Source organism: Bombus terrestris, chromosome 1 (genome assembly GCF_910591885.1).
Source record: "Bombus terrestris chromosome 1, iyBomTerr1.2, whole genome shotgun sequence".
Classification (NCBI taxonomy): domain Eukaryota; kingdom Metazoa; phylum Arthropoda; class Insecta; order Hymenoptera; family Apidae; genus Bombus; species Bombus terrestris.
Genome location: NC_063269.1, coordinates 15,937,072 through 15,959,397, shown reverse-complemented (window position 1 = coordinate 15,959,397; position 22,326 = coordinate 15,937,072). Strand labels below are relative to the sequence as shown.

Here is a 22,326-nt window from a genome sequence, read left to right as displayed (position 1 = left end):
AAATGGATCATACCTAATTCAAGAAATTGTTCATCCATTATCACCTTATGAAACGAAAGAAACTTTTCGGACGACCCAATATTTCTGTCTTCTTTTTTTATACATTTCCTCCTTTATTTTTTAACTGTTTATAACATTTTACAAATATACTGGTTAATGTTTCATTAATCCTTAGAGTGCTGAATACTCGCGGCCTATGCGTTCCGTACGGACGGCGCGCGGCTAGCGCTGTCGATCGCTGTGGACGGAATACTTTTTCGTTAGACTGAACTCTGTTGATTGACTATTCAAAGCGCAAATCGTAATAAGTTATAGTAATTCTTTTGCACGAAATTAAATGATTCAAGAGCGTTATTTTTCAGTATTAATTATTTATTATAAACATTGAAATTTACAATAAACTAGAATTTGGGTAATAAACTAGAAAACTAAATTTAATTAATTTAATTCAGTTGTGTGTGAAAAATTTCAAAACAATTATCGATACATAATCCGACATCGCATTTTCTGCATTCTCTTATTTTTCACACAAACAACACATTTTCTTCTTGATAATTAGGTGCGACTGTCCGCGAAACAGGTAGACAACTGTTATAACGAGGCATTATTGGCATTTGTTTACTGCCGTTACTAAGGAATGCATTTATATTTATCTCACACAAACGTAATAGTATTACTTCTGCGTAGGTGTTTGGAAAAATTGACAAACGCATACATGCGTCCTTAGTCCATGCCGGGCACTTACAGAAAACGCATATATGTGTCCTTAGTCCACGCCGATGCTTTCGCCAGACGCGTATATGCGCCCATAGCACTCTAAGGTTTTTAATATGTATTTATATACAAAGTTCGAGGGAAAAACTCACTCAATGATATATTTCTTGCAGATATGGCACAAACAGTGCTTCAAGTGTCAGGGTTGCGGCATGATTCTGAACATGCGGACGTACAAGGGTTTCAACAAACAGCCATACTGCGAGGCGTAAGTAGCACAGAATTCCTCACTTTATATTGCGACATGATGCATAATCCTATATTTTGTAAACAGAATAATAACTAGTTCATTGAATCACTCTTATCTATGTAATTAAAGCCAAAAGTTCATCATTTAGATAGGAAATATTAAATAAACATCCTCCTTCTTGAATAATAAATTCTGATATATAGATCTACTTCTTTTTGATCTTTCGTTTAACTTCTGCTAATTATAAACATTTCCATAAATCGCTTCTCCATTAGTTTCTCATTTAATAGATTTTCAAGCATTCGAACTCTTACTATTACCATTTTTCAAACTCCATGTTTCATAAACTTTTGTGACCAAATCAAAGTCATTAAATTTTAGTGACTTTTGTTCAACTTTTCCTTAACTCGAAATATGTAAATCACTTGTCATTGGTATTTTAAACAGACTGTCTAGGATTCAAACTCTAATGGCTCTAATTTCGTCATGATTTATGAAAGTATCAAAGTATAACGATTGTAATGGTAAAATTTAAGAGAAATAGAGTTTACCAGACATTCGTTCAATTTTTCCCTAATTTCAAATATTAGGTTGTCCCAAAAGTTCCTTTCGTTTTATAAGCAAATAGTACAAGCACAACATTTTTTGTTTTATATTATTTTATTGAATTACGTTTGATCCATTTTATTCTACTACTACAAAATGGATCATACATAAATCCATAAAATAATATAAAATAAAAAATGTGCATCTATTCATAGTTCTGTGAATGAATTACTCTATTACATACATAATCTCGTAAACAGATTTTCAAGTATACAAACTGTTAATTTTATCATTTCTCAAACGTTATAAACTCCATAATCCACGCCGTAACGAAACCAAGCTATTAATTCTTAATGACTAACAGCTCTCTCATTTCCAATTAAATCATCGGTCACACGTGTACTCAGCTTCTTTAGCGTGTAATAAACTGCTAAGGTCGTGTTTAGACGAGAAAGAAAAATGATTGGCGAGAAAGAAACATGGATTCGTAAGAAATGGCCAGTTTTCATGGTTAGATGCAGTCGAGGTGGCGAAAGCGCGCGATTCTGCGGTCAGGATAACGTATAGTTGTCGTGTTTTCTCAACGGATCCTCCTTTTATCGTGGCTCCTTTCAGCTGCCGTGTCCTTGCCACGTCCACTGCGCTGTGTCGCGTCGTTGCGACTCATGGTCTCCAATAGGGATCTGAGTGAAAGGATCCGAAAGTGTATTGAGTGAACCAGGCATCGGTACGCGGGGAAGCATGCCATCTGTTCCCCTGTGTTCTGGGAAACGTCGTTCTTTAGCTTCTGATAAGGAATTAGAAATTTGGAAGGAATTTAGGTTCGTTGCAGGCGAGCGGCAGACCGGCTTCGGGCGTCCAATTTTTCTTCCAATTTACACGAACGTTTTGCGTTAATTTGCCACCGCTTCGTATCACTGTTATCTATTAGGTTGTCCGAAAAGTTTCTTTCGTTTTATGAGGAAATAATAGACGCACAATGTTTTTGTTTTATATTATTTTGTCGAATTGCGTACGATCCATTGTTGAGATAAACATTTCACAGATTTGATTTCACGTTTGTACGAAGGTGCATTGTATTAAGTCGTCCAAGAAATTTCTTTCGTTTTATAAGGAAATAATGGATGCACCACATTTTCCGTTTTATATTATTTTATCGAATTACGTATGATCCATTTCGTTCTATCAAAATAAACATCACAACGTTCGACAGATTAGATTTCATGTTTGTATAGAGATATATCGTCGTAAAAGACGTGTCTGTAAAAGAAAGACACTTTTCGGACAACCTAATAGAAGGCAGCGGTTAACTGCCGCAAAGCATTCGTCTGCACCGGGCGTTAGAAGAAGTTAGAAAGTTTGATGTTGGAAATATTCAAATTGAATTCATCCATAATTAGATACACTTATTTTCGCGTTAGATTATAATCATCGTTATTATTCATATATCATCAATATTCATATATAATCAATTGAAATAAAATTCGCGCTGGATGAGCGCACCATATTTGTATAAAATTCCTTTCTATACGTTTGCAAATGTCGATCATCAGTATTACTAAAAAAAAAAAAGGAAAAAAAATTAAGTGCAGCTACTGCTTGTTTATCGTCGGTTGACACGTTGAAATTGATTTCAAGTACCACTCAATTTCGTGTCACTGACGTAGATCAGTTGGAATATACGAGGGGAAGGCCGAGGAGAAAGCGTGCGAGATTTAATGCTTTTTCGTGATAACTTCTCCACAATATGTTTTTTTATACTCTTTCAATTGAAATATATTATCAAACAGCGATATTACCAATCAATAATATTTGAATAATCAGTACCAATCAGTATCATTGAATTCTGTATTGAATTTTGTATTTTTCAAATTTTCCACACTTATCAAGTCAATAGCGCTCGATTCTTCAAAATCGAACAACGTAATTCATGATCCAGGTCGATCCAGGAGACGATCGGCATGCACAGCGTTTTACCGTAAAGCAGTGACTCGCGGAGTATTCCGAGTGAGCATCTGCGATGATGAAATCCTTCGAAATGCGTATCGAATCTGCGTTTCTCCGGCGTTTTGTGTCTTTTCGCCACGTAACGGCCTGCAATTTGCACGAATACTAGGTCGTTCCGTTGCCACGGGGAAACGAAATTTCTGCAACGTCCTCGCTTGATTGCGCGCATATTGACGATATCTTACGAGGCTTTAAGAAATCGAAGAACACGCAGACGTTACGATTTTCTCGATCATTATTTATAGATCATGGATTTCTAATATATGGCCGAAGTTGAATTTTATCTTTATATTCCGTGTGAATGAAATTTGCAATTTTTATGGTTCGTGCTCTATATACATTGTACACATAAAATCCTATAGATACCCATCAAATTTTGTATAATGGGATTATCAAAAGAAATAAAAAATACATTTCGTCATAGAATCGTTTGTTATTTTTCTTAAGTTCAATTAATAGGAAACTCGATACCGAAAATATCTTTGTCACAGTGTTTCGAATTTAAAGAACTTTTGTAATTGACTGTATAATATTTCACGGTTCGTTGTTTCATTTTTTCCTGCCTCAAAGAAGGAAGTACATTTGCTCGGTAAAGAACAACTGCAACTTGCAGAAGTCACGTTATAAGAAGATAGATCTCGTTAAACCATCCGACATCTGCTTTTCGTCGGAATCTTCATCTTCATCTCCATCGTTTAAAGAACAACTGCACGTTGTCCTGGTTTGTAGAATCACCCCGTAGAAATTCGAATATCCTGCGTGCATATAATTAGTGGAACCGATATAGCAAGGTCGTAAATTAAAACACTATGTGGACACCGATTGATGTAGCCGCATACGTACGCATCTTATAAAAGTGCTTTGATTCTGTATCGAAAACTCAGCTTCCATTATGTAGAGAATAACGTACGGCTTCTACCAATTACACCGAACGTGACTATAAGGTGGAGAAGAAAAATTACGCGAATCGAACGGTTTATGAGGCGGCATCGCGTTCCTCGCTACGGGAATGACAGAGTGCATGTGTCGAGCAATGCGTGTCGAATCAGACGGTGCGATGGTCTGAATAAGCAAAGCAGAACACGTGTGAGTCGTGAGATTCATTCATTCGTCTGGCATCCTCCCGCTCGGTCCTGCTCACCCCTCACCTTCATTTCCCTTGCTCTTTATCTTCCCCCTTTCTCGCGTCTGTCCACCGTTCATTTAATTTTTATGAGCCCGTATATATGAGCAACGTACGTTGTCTGCTAGTTAGATGACCTCCTTCGTCCGAGCATTCGTTCATTCAAAAAGAGTATCAAAAAGAACACAATACCTTTACGTAATTTTCAATTTAAGGCTGATTACTGAAAGTGATAATTGAAATGATTCGCATAGACAAAAGAAGAAATTTCTCAGAGTTACCGTTAAATACATAATTCTGATTACTTACGCCAAGGGTTTCAAGAGATTCGATTAATGAAATTTTTCCACATATACGCGTTATAAAAGTTATCCAAATTATACTGGAAACTGATGAAAATAAAGGAATTATCTCCAAGAGATTAAGATTCCGAGTAAAAGGAATTAACTCGTCTTCCTCGATTAACAGCTTCCACGAATTGCGAAACGTGGATACAGGATGGAAAGATATCATAATGAAACTTGTATTTAATCCTTTAGCAGAAACCAAGATTAGATACTAGAAAATTACATACAGCTGTTATCACGATTTTCCATTGCATATCATCCTTCCTACCAAATTCATTTGTTCGCCAAAGCTGGTCCAATCCAACCATGTCTCCAGCAGATGTTTCCCACGTCGTGAAGCGCGCGAAAACAATTTGAATTAAGCGAAACGTTTCCCCTGGTTGATGTACTGTTGCTTACAAATGCGCGCGAACACTTGTTCCGGGTTCTGTCGTCGCGCAACGCGCGCAGAATTAACTACACCCGGCGAATGCCTATGGCAAAAGGTAACACGTGTTTCTTCGTGGCCGCTTTTGTTCCACCGACGCGACTGTTCCCTTCCTCGTCTTCCGTTCTCCATCGGCGTCTTTCCTCTGCGTCTTTCCTCCACGTCTGTCGCGCTTCTCTTCGCCAACTGCTATTTTTTTTTAAATTCTTTCTTCCTCCCTTTCCTTTCGTTATCATAGTAATTGACAGGATGGCACAGGCACGTAGACGCGCTTAGTCATTATGCTCGTTGCGCGATACCTGCGTTCCTCGCTGTTTTAATTAAACGTTTCAGCAACGCTGATGGCGATGCTCGATAAGAACGCGTGCGGAAACGTTAGAAATGAAAACGATCGTTGTTTCCCGCGGATGAAAGCACCTTGGATATGAAGCTATGCAACGTAATTGCCGGCGAATTGAGATTTTAATTGCCGGTAATTAATAGATTTTACGTTTGCCACATGTTCAGATGTGGAATCATTGCGGCTGTTCTTCTGGAAATCATTGTATTCTGAGATAACGGGAAGAGTGTTTAGAATCGATTTACATGGATTAATATTGTTTAATTGTAGGATTGTGCGCACTGGTGGACATTGTGTTACTAAATATAACATCTGAATTTTGAATAACGTAGGTTCAGTTATACATGCGTGGAATTCTTTCTTGGAGAAAAACAAGAATAAAGATTGCGAGAAGTTGTTATATTTATAATAAAAAAATATTGCCCCTGTTTCTTAATATCTTAATCTTAATATTTATAAAAGCAGTTCAACATAAATTATCTTCTCTCACACGAAAACAAACTTATTCGATTATCTGTATAGTTTGATTATCCGAGTAGCGCGTATTATAATTAGCTCGGATAATTAAAGTTCTGCCATATTATCAAACTTGTTATTTTCATCGTTATGCAAGAGAATTTATTGACACTGATAACTTGTAACTCGTAAACTCCTGCTAGTAATACTGGCTCGATTGCACAACGTTTTGATTTTCCCTTTCTGCTCCAGATCATTTTCTACAATATCTCTAATGATTGAAAAAACTTGTGGGATGTCGGAATTTCCATAATTTATTGAGAAATTAGTCATCGTTTCCTTCCGGTAGCGTTATCCACGATTGCCCAGGCGGCCGAATGACCGCGTCTCCTCCGAATTTCAACTCGTCGTTGGGAAATGATGTCATCCTCCGGATCGTCATCGGTTCACCACGAATGAATCACTTCCCTTTGCCTCGTTCTTCTCTATTTAGAGGAGGCATGCAGCGTGGCTGCGGTTCACCTCAGAGCAACTTGGCACACTCTCATAATCGTCGGTCCTTTCTCTAATTGCCAGTCATTAGTATCGTTCTCCAGTTTCTCCGATTGCCAATCTCACGTGATCACTTGAAAAACAATTAAAGAAACTGCTGTAAGAAAGAGATTTCACTTTCTAGTCATTTGAATAGACCAACTCGGAATTATTCAAAATCAAATCACTTTTCGAAACGTGCTATAAAATCATAGCCAACTGATATTCGTGTTAATAAAATTTTTCAACTTTTGAATGTACGAAAACTTTGAGTATGAAATATACGTAGCTGATTGAGAATTAATGTAAATGCATACGTCGTTATTTTCCATAAAATAGTGTTCTACGTTTATTATTATTCGGAATTCATTATACCATAAGTCATGGGAACGTAACATGCGTAACAGTGAGTAAAGTTGTAACGTAATTAACTATGAAGCTAAAGTAATAGTTCTATGTGAATATCGCATATTTAAGACTAAACATTGACCAGTGAAACACACCTTTATTTAAATCAATATTGTAAGGAAATTTGATTTTAATTTTCTACGTTCTTTTTCCTCCGTTTTGATGGAAGCAACGACTTTAGTTTAGAATAGTACGTTGAACAAAAATGTCACGGTAGCGTAAAACGAGATACAAGAGCCGGGAATAAAATACGAACTGAGGAAGAAACTCGAGAACACACACATATGTATATACATAATCTAAAACAGTGGTCGTTATGCATTGCGTATGTGTAATATATTTATGTACGTAAATTACGCTCGTTACACGCTCGTACGTCTCTCTAAATCGTTCCATTATTCATTCATTTTATTAAAATCGCCTTTAAATGTTATGTATATGATCAAGATATTTAAATGATCCGCATATTAACTTGTACAGGATGATCGTTATATTTAACCGTCTTCTCATTTCGAGTTTTACTGCTGAATTTGAATTTGCGCACGTTTTACGTATGATAAAGTATCAGTTATGAAATAAAAAATGCGATAAGAGTTGTATTATTTCTGATAGCATCGTGTACAGATACGAATACCGTTTTTCAAGTATAAGGGTGTTTCAAGGTCAATCTTTTCTCGTTCTGAAAAGCTCACGTCAGAAGAAAGCAAATTACATTTCAGTGACGTCATTTTGAAATCTTCGTATAACGATAAAAAAATCAACTTTAAGGTTACGATAGTAATTCGATTAACAATTCTCTCAAGTTTTCAAATAGACAGAGTGTATTTAACATTGCTCTATCAAGGTTACAAAAGATAGAACGTGAAGAATGTCGCATCAGGATAAAGATTCTGCAACACAAAGGTGTTTCAAGGTTCCAATTTTTCGCTTTTTAAAGAGGAACAAAGACCGGTGACGTTACCTTGAAATCTTTACAGTGATTCGCTATATTATGTCGTTTGGCTCAGCTTCCTACGAAGATAGGACAAAATTTCGTACATTTAAAGAAAATTCATACGAGTTGAGTTCGTATTTAATTAATGGCTCTATGAAATTCTCAAATATATGTACTATATTCGCAATAAGAATAGAATTGTAAAAAGTGGTTCCATACGAAGCTTTTAAGCTGCATACTCCACACGTGAGAAAATCGTATCGCCGAAGAAAAAATGCCGGAAGCATTGGCGTCGTTAAATCGCGTGGCCTCAACTCGGAGTAATTTAACAGCTAAGAGTAAAAGGGGTGGCCAGCGTAGCGTGACCCGACTGCGTGGCTACGGTGAACCGACCTTGTCCCACAATGCACCTTTAAACCCCACCATAGCTGAGACAACTCGGCCTAAGTGTAATTTTACAACCCTGTATCAGACAAGCTTTCTTGTCGCGTTACTTGCAACAGATTGCACTCTGTATGACGCGAATAACGCTTATGGGAAGTAATTATGTTTTTTATTTTTAACCTGTTAATTGGATCGCTTCTTAAGTAGCAACTTTCACTATTCGGAAATGAGTAATTAATAGACTGCGGATGTCTAGACAAACGGCTTTTTTTCTAACTTTTAATTTTTCTTAATTAGACCATTTTTTAAACTAGAAACTACTAAAATTACGAAATCAGTAAATTGTAAAATTAATTAGTAGATTGAGAATATTTATGAAAATTCTTATTTTTCAGAATTTTGTTGAGTTTTCTTACATTCGGGATTGTTGTTTAGATAGAAGTTTGTTTTAGTCCTTGAATATTATTTTTCAAAATCAGGGCTTTTGTTACGAAAAGAGATTATATATATAATTTCTTATATAATGTTATATATAATATTACATATGTTTACATCTTTGTATTTCCACCTCACAACCTTGAGAAGGATTTTGTTTACAGTCTCTACAATGCCGATCTACTTAATGCTACCTATACCTATCCCTATAATTTTACGTGTTCTGCTTGGTCCAATCTCTTATCTTTGCTTTTAAAGAGAAGATTATAAATAGGCAGATACTTGGGTAAATTCATATTTTTATGAACATACCTAAAGAAATTTGAAATTTAAATAGAAATCTCTTCTACTAAATATTATAATTTTTCATCTGTATTCTTTACATCCTTACATATTTAAACTTCCCGTATATAACTGCATAAACATTCTCAATCTATTAATTAATAAACCTAGACCAGTTTCAATTATCAATTTTAATTCTTGCTAATATAGATGCAATTTAGTTTACATACACAAATATACAGAAACGAAAGCATGATTAAAATATAAAAATTTGTTATATGAAGAAATCACAAGGTCGAGATGGTCGGTGATCCAAAGAACGAATTAACTCGTCTGCTCCGAGTTAATAGATTAACCGAAGCATCTCAGCTCGAAACTCAATCGTCGTTCGATCGATCGAGTTCTTTGATACGCGACATTTCAATTCGTTCACAGTGGCACGCTGTCTCTCCTCGTCGATATCTTTACGGGCTCGAGAGGGACACAAGCCCGAAGAAGAAAAAGTGGGAATCTCGTTTCGGCCTTCGTTGGAATTCGAGTAATGCGGTCGAAGTAAGGCTTCGGTTCGGTCTCTGTGCCGACACTGCTAGGCAGGCTACTTCCGAAGCCATTCTCGCGATTCCTGCCAGCGGTTACGGAATCCAATAAGACCAGTCTCGGAAAATTTCTCCCCAACGAGACGTCATTGGAAAAAGGAGACCTTGTGGTTCTCTACTGCAGGACCGGTATACCCGTCCATGCCACGATCGCCTGCAGTTACACGATTCTTTGCATTCGACTGCTCTTATTGCATGTACTTCGCATTAATTATTCCTTAACTTTCTTAGGCGTTATTCATGGGATAAACACTGGTCGAGGATCTATTAATTTTCTATGGTTGACAGGATTCGATTTTTAGAAAGGATATTTTTTGAAGGTTTTATTAGGAAGTAAAGTAGCGGAGGATATGTAATTATTGATTATAAATTCAGAGTGAATTTTCAATTCTCGAATAGTGAAAGACAGTTATCGTTGTTTTCGTTTCTATTTATTTTTCGGCTTCACAGCTGGGAAAAAGCAGGTGGCTTACATATTTCTAATTCTCACTCATTCCCATACTTTATATAGAGGAATAATCATGTTCAAATAGGCACATTCATTCATGCTTTCATTCGAAAGGTACATATCTCATTTTATGTCTAATAATAAGCTTAAATATACCTATATATCTTTCTCTTAATTTATATCCACTATCCTATGCTAATCTATACACTCTCACATGTCTACCTTTGACTTAGTTCCGTATATATGTTCTTAGGCTAAAGTCTAACATATAGCAATCGCCTCTGGTTGTCTTCTTTTTCTCTCTTCCTCGGATTCTGCCTTTCCCGCTGTTCTTACATATTTATTAATTCCGCTCGCCATTTTGGTCATTTCGCCCTTATTATAAACCACTGAAAATATTCCATTCGTCCTCACCTGCCCTCAATCTTTCTTTCCACTGAACCTAATAGCCCGAAAAATTTGTATCCTTGTTCAAGATTTCCGTAACGTTTCAGTAAACCATTTTGTCTGTACCATTACTTCCATTTAGCGCTGTTTCTGCTTCATCGCTTTGTTGAAAACCTGGGATTGTCTATTAGATCACCTTCCTTTTGCTCTATCAGTCCATTTTATTCATTTTCCACTCACTCATAGTGACATTTATAGTTGTCAGTAGAAATAACTCAAAAAATTATCAATTGGAAGTTTAGCATGTTAGAAAAACACCACGAAATTTATTATAATTTATTTTATTAGAATTCATAAAAATGGAAATGCAGCAGTTGCGCTTACGTAAGAATATTTATATAACTGAATTGAGGCAACATGTGCGTCAGTAATAGTAATTATATCAAGAATTAGAATTTTACTTATCTTGCGAGAACAAGAAAATATTATAAACTAAATCAAGTTGAATTCATGTAAAAACTTTCCCACTAATTGTAAAGAAGCTCCATAAATTTCTATGAATACAAAGAGCAAGACATGGTCGCCATAAAGAGCTATGACAAACACTTTCAACAAAGTAATTAGAGATTCTAGAAACACATTAGAAATTAGCATAAAGACCTTGTCTATTCATATGTTCATCACTGTACATACACATACAGCCCCGTATAAAAGTGTTAGGATAATTATCGTATCTTTGTTCCAAGATTGTAACAAATAATAGACAAACTCTATTGTACTGGTTTGTTTAATTTTTGATATTGTCTAAGATAAGGAAAACATACGTTTTTAATATATCAACAACTTTACTAGAAAATAAACAGCTTATACCAAATATCACAGTTTAAGGTGGAATATATATTGAACAAATTAAACAAAAATAAAGAAGAAAAGGAGACGAAGGCAATAAAAAAACTTATGACGTTAGAGGAAAATCATAAGCACCAATAAAAATAGGAATTGTCTAAGTGGGAAAACAACGTACCAAATACATCTCCTGTTTCATTAGATCACTAAATGTCAGGAGTGTCGCAAGCGCGCGCCAATCGGTTGCATCTTGCGGTAGCACAGGCAACGGGGAGTTTTATGCAGATGCGAATACGTAGCGTGGAGCGAATAGCGTGGATCCTCGAGACGACAGGAAATATCCTAGCCATTAACGGTGTACAATGTAGAACACACACAGTGCACAGTTCTGTGAAGCGGACCGACAAAAGGCCCGGTACGCGTATCTATTATATTCATGCGTGGCACAACGACGTGTTACGTAACCTGGCTGGCACAATTACCTGGGGTAGACAACGCTATAGATGCCGTACATGGAAAACGGACTCGTGACACAAATCTTGATTACGCTGGTGTGAGCTGCTCGGCGCGATACGCGGCTCACCTTTTCGCACTTTTGTGTCCAACTAATGAGGCGCCACTTTGAACATTAAACGGAGCGTAAAAGCTAATCCGTGTTTATTGTATTAAAGGGTTATCCTGGTTTAGAATACCACTTTTTAAGATTTTGTTTGTGATTTTATCCAAAGAATCTATAAGATATTTTCTTATCGATGGTTTCTGTGTTTCGGCCTTGAGCCCTATATAACTCACATACATTTGATTAGTTGCATGTGAAAAAATTGTGTTTACTGAAATATTTCTTGAAGAAAATTGAATATTCTTCAAACGTGAATATATATGTGTGTAATAAATGATATAAGAAAGCTTTACGCTTTCTTTCGAAAAAGATTAGAAATAAATATTTTAGTGGCACTCTAAACCAGAATACTCGTTTGATATAATAAATACGATCAACTTTTATGATCCATTGATCGTTTAAAATAGTGAACAGTATATTGAAACAAACAGATTTACTTTGAAAAAAGAAAGATATTTTTAATGAAAAAGAGATGTGCAATATCAGAAATGGATTCCGTAAGTGAGTAACAGCGCGCATGTTGTAAGATTTGTTAAGGTAATTAGCCAGAATAGACCGAGTAATTGAAGAAAATAGAAATTTGTGTGTATTCCTTGCTCCAGTTCTTGTTCCTTTTATTTTTTCTTTTACTAAAACTTTCTAATGTTTTTTAATACATTTTTTTATGTATCTTTATATCAATTAGAACGCGCTATTATTTATCATCAATATATCATCATTTATATCAATTAGGACACATACATTATCGATCACACTATAATAACTTATTTTCGCAAGAGTTGTTTTCTACGCTTGTTTCTTACATTTTAACTATTTCAGCCAGATCTTTTCATAGAGTTAGACTTTCACAACGCAGGAAACAGGACGTGGAATTTGAATTTGTAACCGTTGAATGTAGCAGAAAGGTTGAAATCGACCAGGTGAACGAGTTTATTAATATATGTATCTGCCGGATGAATGAATTGAAAACGGGTTGTTGGAAAAATCAAGCTGATGGAAGTCATCGGCGAACCGACTAGCCGTGCGTGATTCATGAAACGATATTCAATATAATTTATTCGCGCGTTCTAACGCAATGACTAATCGGAGCTAGTCACTCGTTAACGCTTGTGTCACAGATACACTTGAACTTTCATTGCATTCTTATGCGGGTTCTCTACACGATGTGTATGCATACCAAAGGAAAATTCAACAAAAAAAAATAAAAAATAAAAAGAAAAAAAATAATGTATGACCAATTTGTCACCAGACACAATCATGTCTGATTCCTCTTTACACACAGAAATGACAGAAAAAATAATGAATTATCGTCTTCTCTTCTTATTATCTCTGATATTTCTGCTTTTTATACTTCTCTTCTTCTGTTAAGGAATAATGCAATAGTACAGAGTTATTACTCGTTACTATCTGATTACCATAGCATTATGATGTCTGTTGTTATTACTTTTGAAATCTTTTTTTGTTTTGAATAATGTAAGAGTACTACTTTATTTGAAAATACCGTTCGTTGTTATCTGTTTGTGACAGAATTGAGAATTATTACCTTCTTTTATTATTACCTCTGAAAATGTCTGTTTCTCTTTTTCAGTGAATAATTTAGAAGTACAAGTTCATTTGTAAATATTGTTCGTTAGTATCTGTTCGCTATAGAGTTACGTTTTCTGTGGTCGTTGACAAGAGCTTCTCTTGATTACAAGGTGTTTACAAAACGCGATAGCGGACGCGTGATTTATCGAATCGCATTGCACACCTATGTACCGGTGTCCTCTCAGATATAACTTAGCGACAATGATGTACCATTATATATATTTTACATCGAATTTGTGATTCATCCAGGGAAGGAAACAGAAACCGAGTGATCGGATAGTGCAAAAAGTTCTTAAGCTTTTCACTTTTTATGAATTATTTTATACACTTAAGGCGTAATCTGTCTGTCAGTGTCTTAAAGAAGTAACCGATGGATCGAGAGATCTACAGATCTTTCGCTGCAGAATCAATTATGTAAAGCAATCAAGTTTTTCTAATATTTATTTAGTTGTCTAGTATTTTTCTATATATTCCTCTCTTCTTTGTGTGAATCGTATTATCATCAGTGGTTGAATCTTTTAATATTTTGCAGTTTCACCTCGAGTTAAGCTCGACACGTTCTACGCTGTTCTATTTCTTCCGCTTTTAGGATACGAAACATCATCCTTTGTATTCAACGTAGTATTATTTTGTCATAAAAAGGCGAATCAAAAGGATAAGTAGCTTGTACCTATGTCAATGAAACAAAATTATTATAACGCGCCATAAATAAATTTGAGACTGGAATTCTCTAAAAAGATAATTAAATGGCGAAGTTTATAAAAAGCAAGATTAATTATTTTAATTTCTGCGAGGTATTTACATATACGCACATGATTAAAAGGCGCACGTATTTCGATCTCGGCCTCGATCGACAATCTGTATCGATTCGATCGGACGACCTGTTTTGCAAAACGTTTCTATCCGGCGGATGACTCTCGATATCGGCTTATTAGCCTGCTCCGGTTGATCCTGGGCTCGCCGACGACGTTGATTGCGACTGGAACCGCCGCCACGTTTTTCTTCTCCTTTCTTTGTGCTCTCTTCTCTACTTTCCTTTTCACTTTCCTTTAATTACCAGCCAGAGCCACGCGATTATTCAACAAACTGTGAAAGATTACGCGATTCCTGGCTCCTCTGCTCTTATCGCGTCGTGACCCTCTGATAAAGCCTCGAATTCCTCGTCATGCGTTTGAAGCAAATTTTCCTCATCGGATCCTGGCATCCTCCAGGAAGGAAGAGAAAGAGAGAGAGAGAGAGAAATTTTGCTAATTAGCAACGACTATTATTAGAGCTAGTGGCAGGATTGCAGGATCAATTTTATTGTAAGTTTGCATGTGAATGAAAAAGATATAACAGAGAAGGAAAATAGCGTTAAATAGAGGTATTATACCTTGAAGAGAGAGAGAGAGGTAATTTTATGCATAATTTATTTATCGGCTGAGAAAATTCAATGATTTTATAAGAACTGTAATTAAAAGCTTATTACCTGTTTACGATATTGAATTCTACTGAAACTACAATTCCTTTTCCTGTCTTCTTCTTTACTTTTTTCTTTTTTAAATGAAACAATTTCTAACTGACAATCGAATTTTCTTAAGCGAAACTTTTCTATTGCAATTGGTTTACAACTAGATTTGTGAATACATATCTATTAAACGTTGATTGCATCCTCAATTATTAAAGTTCATTCTTTCTTCCTTCCTCCATTCTCTTTTCCATTTTTCTTCACCACTTTCTTCTTTGTTTCAAACGTATGCGCATCCGATTACGCGTCCATCCCATCGTCTCACCGTTTCCTCCCCTAATTAATACGCCGGCAACGACCTCGTAATTCTATTCCGCTCGATCCACGCGAGCGTCTGTTGTAACGTGCGTTCTGAACGCTATGATAAGAAGCCTTTTATTTCCTCGTCGCAGGCTTAGAAACGAGCAAAAACTCACGATCGCAAGCCGATGTCGAAAGTTTTCGTTGCGAAACGCGGGAAACTTTGCATCCGATTAATTATACTTGGTATAGTACGTTTCTGGTTCGCATCATTTTCGTTCCGTTGAATTACGATGCTCTCATTGCGATGCACCCTGGTGAAATAGCTTTGATTTTGATCAACATTAATTGGCGCGTTACGTGTTATATCATCGAATATATCCGTAAGATTAATAATCTAATAAAATGTCAAAAAATTCGGAATGGATGATTCAGAAGATAATTATTTCCTTATCCTCGGTAGTTTCAACTTTTTATTAAAAATAAGATGGAATTAAAGTGCAAAAATATTTGTTTATTCGGAAAGTTGATAAGGAGATTTGGGAAAAGTTTGATGGTAATTTAATTTTATAGAAATAGAATGCTACTAAATTGTATCTCTATCGTTTCACACGGCAAGCTTTAAAAAAAAATTCACTTAGTAAATTGAAAGACACAACATTGTCCATCTTCTTCTCTATTTTTATAAGTGTTTCACCGTCACTGTCTGTTCAGAGTATGTTTCATACTCTTCTCCCTGCGGTACGATTATCAACTGTGCTTCACAAAGGATGTAAGCGATAACCAACGGCGTCATCGACCGCTTGTCGTGCACTCGAAACTCTTATTCACTGTGATTTCCATAATTTCTCCATGAGGAACGCGCATCAGCCAAGATGATTCACTTGTCCTTATTTTAATCCTCTTCGTTTTAAACATGCGACAACTGTAACATTTTCAAGTTCTTCCAAGCTACTCTGCGCGTTAAAAAAATGTTATTCTACATTTCCGACTTCATCCGTTTTTTTACATGGAATCACCCCCTTCTTTGCACGTTCCTTTCTTTCAAATCTCGCATTATAATTCGTACTATTGCATTATTGTATTTTTTGCTGAAAAAGAAATTTTCCTTAAAACGGTTCAAATAGTAATCCTTTCAAATCAACGTGGCCCTCTAGAAGCCAATATTAATTCAAAACACAATTCAATGACTCGAGCAAACTTGCAAATTCGAGTGACATCGTTTCTCAACTAGCGTGGAACAAGTATCAGGAACGTTTCACCATGAACTGGCTGCGATTATCGATGCTTAATTAAGTGTTGCTAGATCGACACACGCCACTGCTCTACTCCTGGCAATCGAGTTTTCCATATAGTCCGGACTGTTACTTGTATGCATTTCAGACACATACCAAAGGCGAAGGCCACCACGATGGCGGACACGTTGGAACTGAAGCGTATCGCGGAGAACACGAAGATTCAGAGTAACGTGAAGTATCACGCCGAATTCGAGAAGGCAAAAGGCAAGTTCACCCAGGTGGCAGATGATCCGGAAACCCTGAGAATCAAGCAGAACAGCAAGATCATCTCGAACGTGGCTTATCACGGTGAGCTTCAGAAGAAGGCCATCATGGAGCAGAAGAGGACGATGACCGGAGAAAATGGCGAACAGATCGGTGAGTTGAGACTTGTCCTCTGGTTTACCTGTGCTCTTTATTCACATATTGCTTAGATCGTTTAAGTATTTGTATCCGCGATTTGGTAATCGGTGAATCAAAGCTTTCTATAGCTAACAAATATTAATGTTCGTAATACTCGTGAGATTATTCCATCTTTTCGTTACTTGTTTTGATAATTGCGATACGCATGGAATCTGAAGGTTTAAGATTTAATTATAGATAACTTTAAATTACTTCTACAAGTTTAAGTAGATTTTAACTCGTTAAGGACTGAACAATGGTGTAATGAATAAAAGATGCGTAAATGCAATACATATATAGGAATCAGGCACATAAAGCAGGTTTTATGACTTAAAGAAAAGTAGTGTACCATACTATTATAAATACATTAATTTCCATGCATAAATAACGATATAAAGTATCTTCTTATATATTGTTTTATTAAAGTATCAAGCATATATATATATATATTATAGAATAACATTTACTTTATATAAGCGTATTGCGTAAATAACATACATAAAAGAGCTTTCATAATTCAAAGAGAAAATAGTTTATCATAGCGTTATAATTACATAACATTTTGCAAACTTTATAAAACAGTATCTATGTGGAAAAGGAAATAACTATTCAGGAAAGTATGAAATAAATTCTTGAAAGTTCCTTTCATAATGTTAACATGAAGAAGACGGGATTTAATAATACAAATTGACTAACAGAAAGAAACTACAACATAAATATTGCATTAATACACAACGATTCTCCTTAATGAGTTAACGTACCCCTGATCAAACTATCCTCAATGTACTAACACTTAAAAGAAGCGAAGAGTCCTACTAATCTATGAACTTATGCACTGTCACCAACTAATATTCGCTTGTATGTTAATTGTCTCTTAGTCAACGCTATCTTTCCCATTGTCCTGTATACGTTCGATCGATAGATATCAGGGCTAGGTATTCGACGAACGCGTACATCAAATCTATTTAAAACTCTGAAAAGTCTAGAGCTGCTTCTGAAACTTGCCAATTGAGTTAGAATATTTGAGAATACGTATCTTGGAGAGAATCGCTTAAGTTGTCGTTTGAATGGTTGTCGGAAAAGCATATCGGCAGCTTGTGTATTGTTGACTTTAGAGTACGTAGAGTACACGGACGGTTCGATCGCGCCTACATCGGGCGTGAACGCGAATCCACCGGCCGCTAGAACTGCGAGCTCGCAGGTGCAAAGGACACCAGGTAGGATCGCCGATTACGATCCTCTTAGCGAGGTGAGACCGAGCCCCTATTCCGCCAGGCAAGCTGGGGCAACCACTGTGATTTATACGAGCGACAAGGGACCAGGTGAGTTCTCGTCCATTTTACAGAGTAGGTTTCTTCCTAACTTCTCTAAGAAAAGATTAGCTCTAGAACCAAGTTTTACATCTTCTTTTCTTACTCTTTGCTTATTTCGTTACTTTTATAATAATCTATCTAGTTAGGAAGCTATGTACAGAGTGGTTCATTTTCATTTTATGTAAATATATAATATAATACATAATCGTTCGACAGATTTTTTTAGTTTAGTCGTCAATCTTAATAGGTTCAGGCTATAGTATCGGATATTGAATAATAATGCGATATTTTATCACTTTCTAATGGCAATCCAATGGAAAATTTGTAAGTTAACGCATTGTTGACCGGTCACGAGTTAACTCGTGTTTTCATGGCCAAACTTCGACTGCTCAGTGTGCTGTTGGAGATGATACAGTGCAAATGTTGGTCAGCATACCTCAAGCTGTGTCTCTCGCTTATAAGACTCGTCAAGTTGCGCCCTTTGTTGTAAAAAAATGTCAACGACGACGGAACGTCGTTTGATTGTGAATCAAATTCTGGTGACTTGGAAAATGATACTGTATCAGAAGATAGTGAATTTGATATTGGGCCACCAAAATATCATTAAACCTACGTGCATATTACAATACAATAAGCGCATGAAAAGGGTAGATCGTGGAGATCAGTTTTTGGCGAACAGCAGTATTTTACGGAAAACTTTAAAGTGGTCGAAAAAATTAGCATTTTTTCTGATAAACTGCACCTTGTTCAATGCATATAAAACGTACTGTACCTATCTGCCAAAAAATAAAACAAGATACAAAAAATTTCTACTGGAAGTAGCTAGAGAATGGATAACTATGGATTCCAAAGAATGCAGCATTGCACCTGATGCTTCTTGAATTTCTAAAACAACTCCTTATAATGATGCATCCTTCAGGCTTTCCGGACAACTGAGAAACCACGTCTTAGAAAAAATAGTTACTGGCAGAAAAGCAAATTCGACTAGAGCGTGTAGAGTATGCTCTTCAAAAGAAAAACGCAGCAAAGATAGATATATTTGCAAAGGCTGTTGCGTACCATTACACGTAGGTGGTTGTTACACTGTTTATCATAGGAAAAAGAAATATTAAAAGTTGAGTAATAAATAAAATTTATTAAAGTTTATTTATATTTCTTTACTTGCACATGCAATTACGAAATAATAGCCGGTGACATAAGATAAATTCTCAGTAAAATTGCCGGTCAACAATGTGCTGAGAGATCAACTTTCTATAAATGGAATTTTGCTTGCTTACGATAAGACAAATTCTATATGGTTATAGCTTCTCATCAAATACGATCTAAAAGTTGTGTAGACTGATAATTCTCATAAATAAAATGTTTCGTTTCAATGCAATGATAATGGTATAATGATACATATGAATACAGTATACATAATAGTAATACAAATACATAAATGCAGTAAAAAAAATGTTATATAGAAAATTTAAGATAGCGACGAATACAAAACCATAGTAACGTTTTATACGGAATTCAAACTATCGAAATGACGATTTACAATATACAAAGATGTATCCTTTGCTATAACATCTACAATAGAAAAATACAAAGCTTATAGAGAAGGTGGCTCGTGACCAGGGTTACCAGACAATTCCCTTAATACCTTAATCATACTCCCACTGCCACTATCACTGTCGATAGCAATATAGCCTTATTTGTGTATGTGACTTTTTGGCCAATATACGAGATTATCTTTATGACTGTATCAAGAGTAGCAGTGGGAGTAGGAATAACCTCTCTTCACTTAAGGGGTCCCTGTTCGTGACATAACTTGTAGCAGTGGGGACAGTAATCTTGAACAGTTAAATGATTTCATCCAAACTATGTTGGTGAGAAACTCGTAAGTTACAATTAGCCTAAAAATGAAGAAAGAGCGGCAAGAGATAGGAGATAAAAATAAATGATAGTGGTAAATGGAACACCCTGTACACTATCTGCTCTATTTCCCTCTGCTATTCTGACAGTGAACCGATACTTCAATACAATTGGAACATATCCTCGTTGCCTTGTTTCCTATACAGTCAACCATATGGGTTGGTCATTGGTTATAGTTAGCAACCGGTAATAGTTAGTTTCAATAGATCAACTTCTAATTGGATTAGCTTGAACGATAGGTAGGTAGATACAATTCGGTCACTCCTATTGTATCGTTGGCCATTATCTCCAGAACGCGACGTCACGGTGAATTTATATCGTTCCTCCATAGGACGTGAACGTTCTTGAACGTGCAACCTCTGTCTGTTTATCAGATTTTCGTACAAAATATTAGATCGTTTTATAAGCTCTGTTGTTTTTTTCGTTTTTTAAAAAGGCACTGTCGCTTATCTGTCAGAGCTCTGCTGCTTCTTAATTGTCTGTTTTTTAGATTAGCATCTAAGCTTTGGTAAGTGGAAATTCGAAGAAGATCGATACAGTGGTGAAAGAACGACAATTGAAAGATCAAACGATAAACGCTTATGTCACTGTATGATTTATAAGACTCGTAAAATTTTGTAAAGAAATTAGTAAAAAGTTGGCTCCAAAAAAGTCTCATATAAAAAAAGATATCAGTAGCAAGTAAAATATTAATCGGCATTACATGTAGGAACATGCCAGGAATATTTTTTTAGCTTCCCAGAAGGAAATTTTTTACAAGAAATTTTGACCAAATTCTGAATCACAGAAATTGTATAAACTAGTAGAAAGAATTTAATTTTTATATGAGAGGGTAATAAAAAAACGAGAGAGAATACATTTACGATCGAACTCATGATGCTTTCCTGTAATTTCATATTACATTTCTAATAATAATAAAAAAAAATACGATGAAACTTATAAAACGATTTAATATAATAATTGATAAAGATGTTTTGTAGTTAACGGTGGCTGGTCACAAACTATTTCTGTTTTCTATGTGGTATATTTATTTTCCATTTCGTTGTTGTTGCCAATTCGTCGACTGCGTCGATTCACTCGTAACTGCTTTCCAATTCTTATGCACCATACTGTATCTATTTTATATGTTTTACGTGATCTAAACTTTCATTAAACACGAAACGCTAACACGTGGTGTTTTTGAGGAAGTTGCGTCTGAAATCGATATTTGGTGTTTGAGACGAATCTTTTTCGGGAATCACTTTTTCTGATAAATTTCACTCGCCGTCTTCCATTTTACTTAGTAAATTTAACGAATTCTTTCAGTGACGAATCCACCAGCTAGAAAGATTGGTTCGGTGGCTGATATAGACCCTGTAAACGAGTACTACGGATCGTTGACACCAGCAACGAATAACAATCACGTCCCACAGCATATGCCGTCTCCACCACCAGCTACCAATGTTGGGGTGAGTTATTTTAATTTTTTAAATTGCTATTTTCAATAGTATATAGCCCATAGGGGTGGAAGAAGAAGGTTTAAGTATCTTTCTATTAGATGCAAACTTTGATATTGGGTGTTATAAAAGTAATTTAAGAAATTCCTGAAAATATTCTGAATCAATGCTATTATTTAACTTTTTAATGGTTATACATTTTTCTATTTAACACACTCCTTGCCAGAAAGATGTGGCTTTATTTTAAGAAATAAATTTTTTGTGTTTGTCCAATATACCTTCTAGCTCATCTTTTTTTAGCTTCTAAAGTATTTATAACTATGCCCAATATTATGTTTCTGTAAACACTCTATATTTTTTTCTAAAATTTATATGTATATTTATGTATAAAAATTTGTTTCTTCTCTTGAATTGTATATTTTTTTCATATATTTTTGATTTTGATTCAAGTTTCACACTTCAGTCCTGGTTTTAATATGCATCTAGTCAATTATGCACTCCATCAATTGTATTATGTGTTCAACAATTAGAAACTGGTTAATTTATTTATTTCTCTAATCATATTCC

General features: G+C 35.6%; 1 protein-coding gene across 2 annotated transcripts in view; it reads left to right on the top strand.

Annotated features, from left to right (window-relative positions):
- LOC100650472 (LIM and SH3 domain protein Lasp) overlaps positions 1-22,326 on the top strand; it is a 38,265-nt gene that overhangs the window by 13,407 nt on the left and 2,532 nt on the right. Inside the window, exons 2-5 of one of the 2 annotated variants that reach the window (XM_003393434.4) lie at positions 888-982; positions 16,798-17,069; positions 18,209-18,415; positions 21,629-21,771. In XM_003393434.4, coding sequence (XP_003393482.1) covers positions 888-982; positions 16,798-17,069; positions 18,209-18,415; positions 21,629-21,771 — 717 coding nt within the window. The remainder of the gene's footprint in view (positions 1-887; positions 983-16,797; positions 17,070-18,208; positions 18,416-21,628; positions 21,772-22,326) is intronic. The other variant, XM_020863053.2, reaches the window with a different exon arrangement.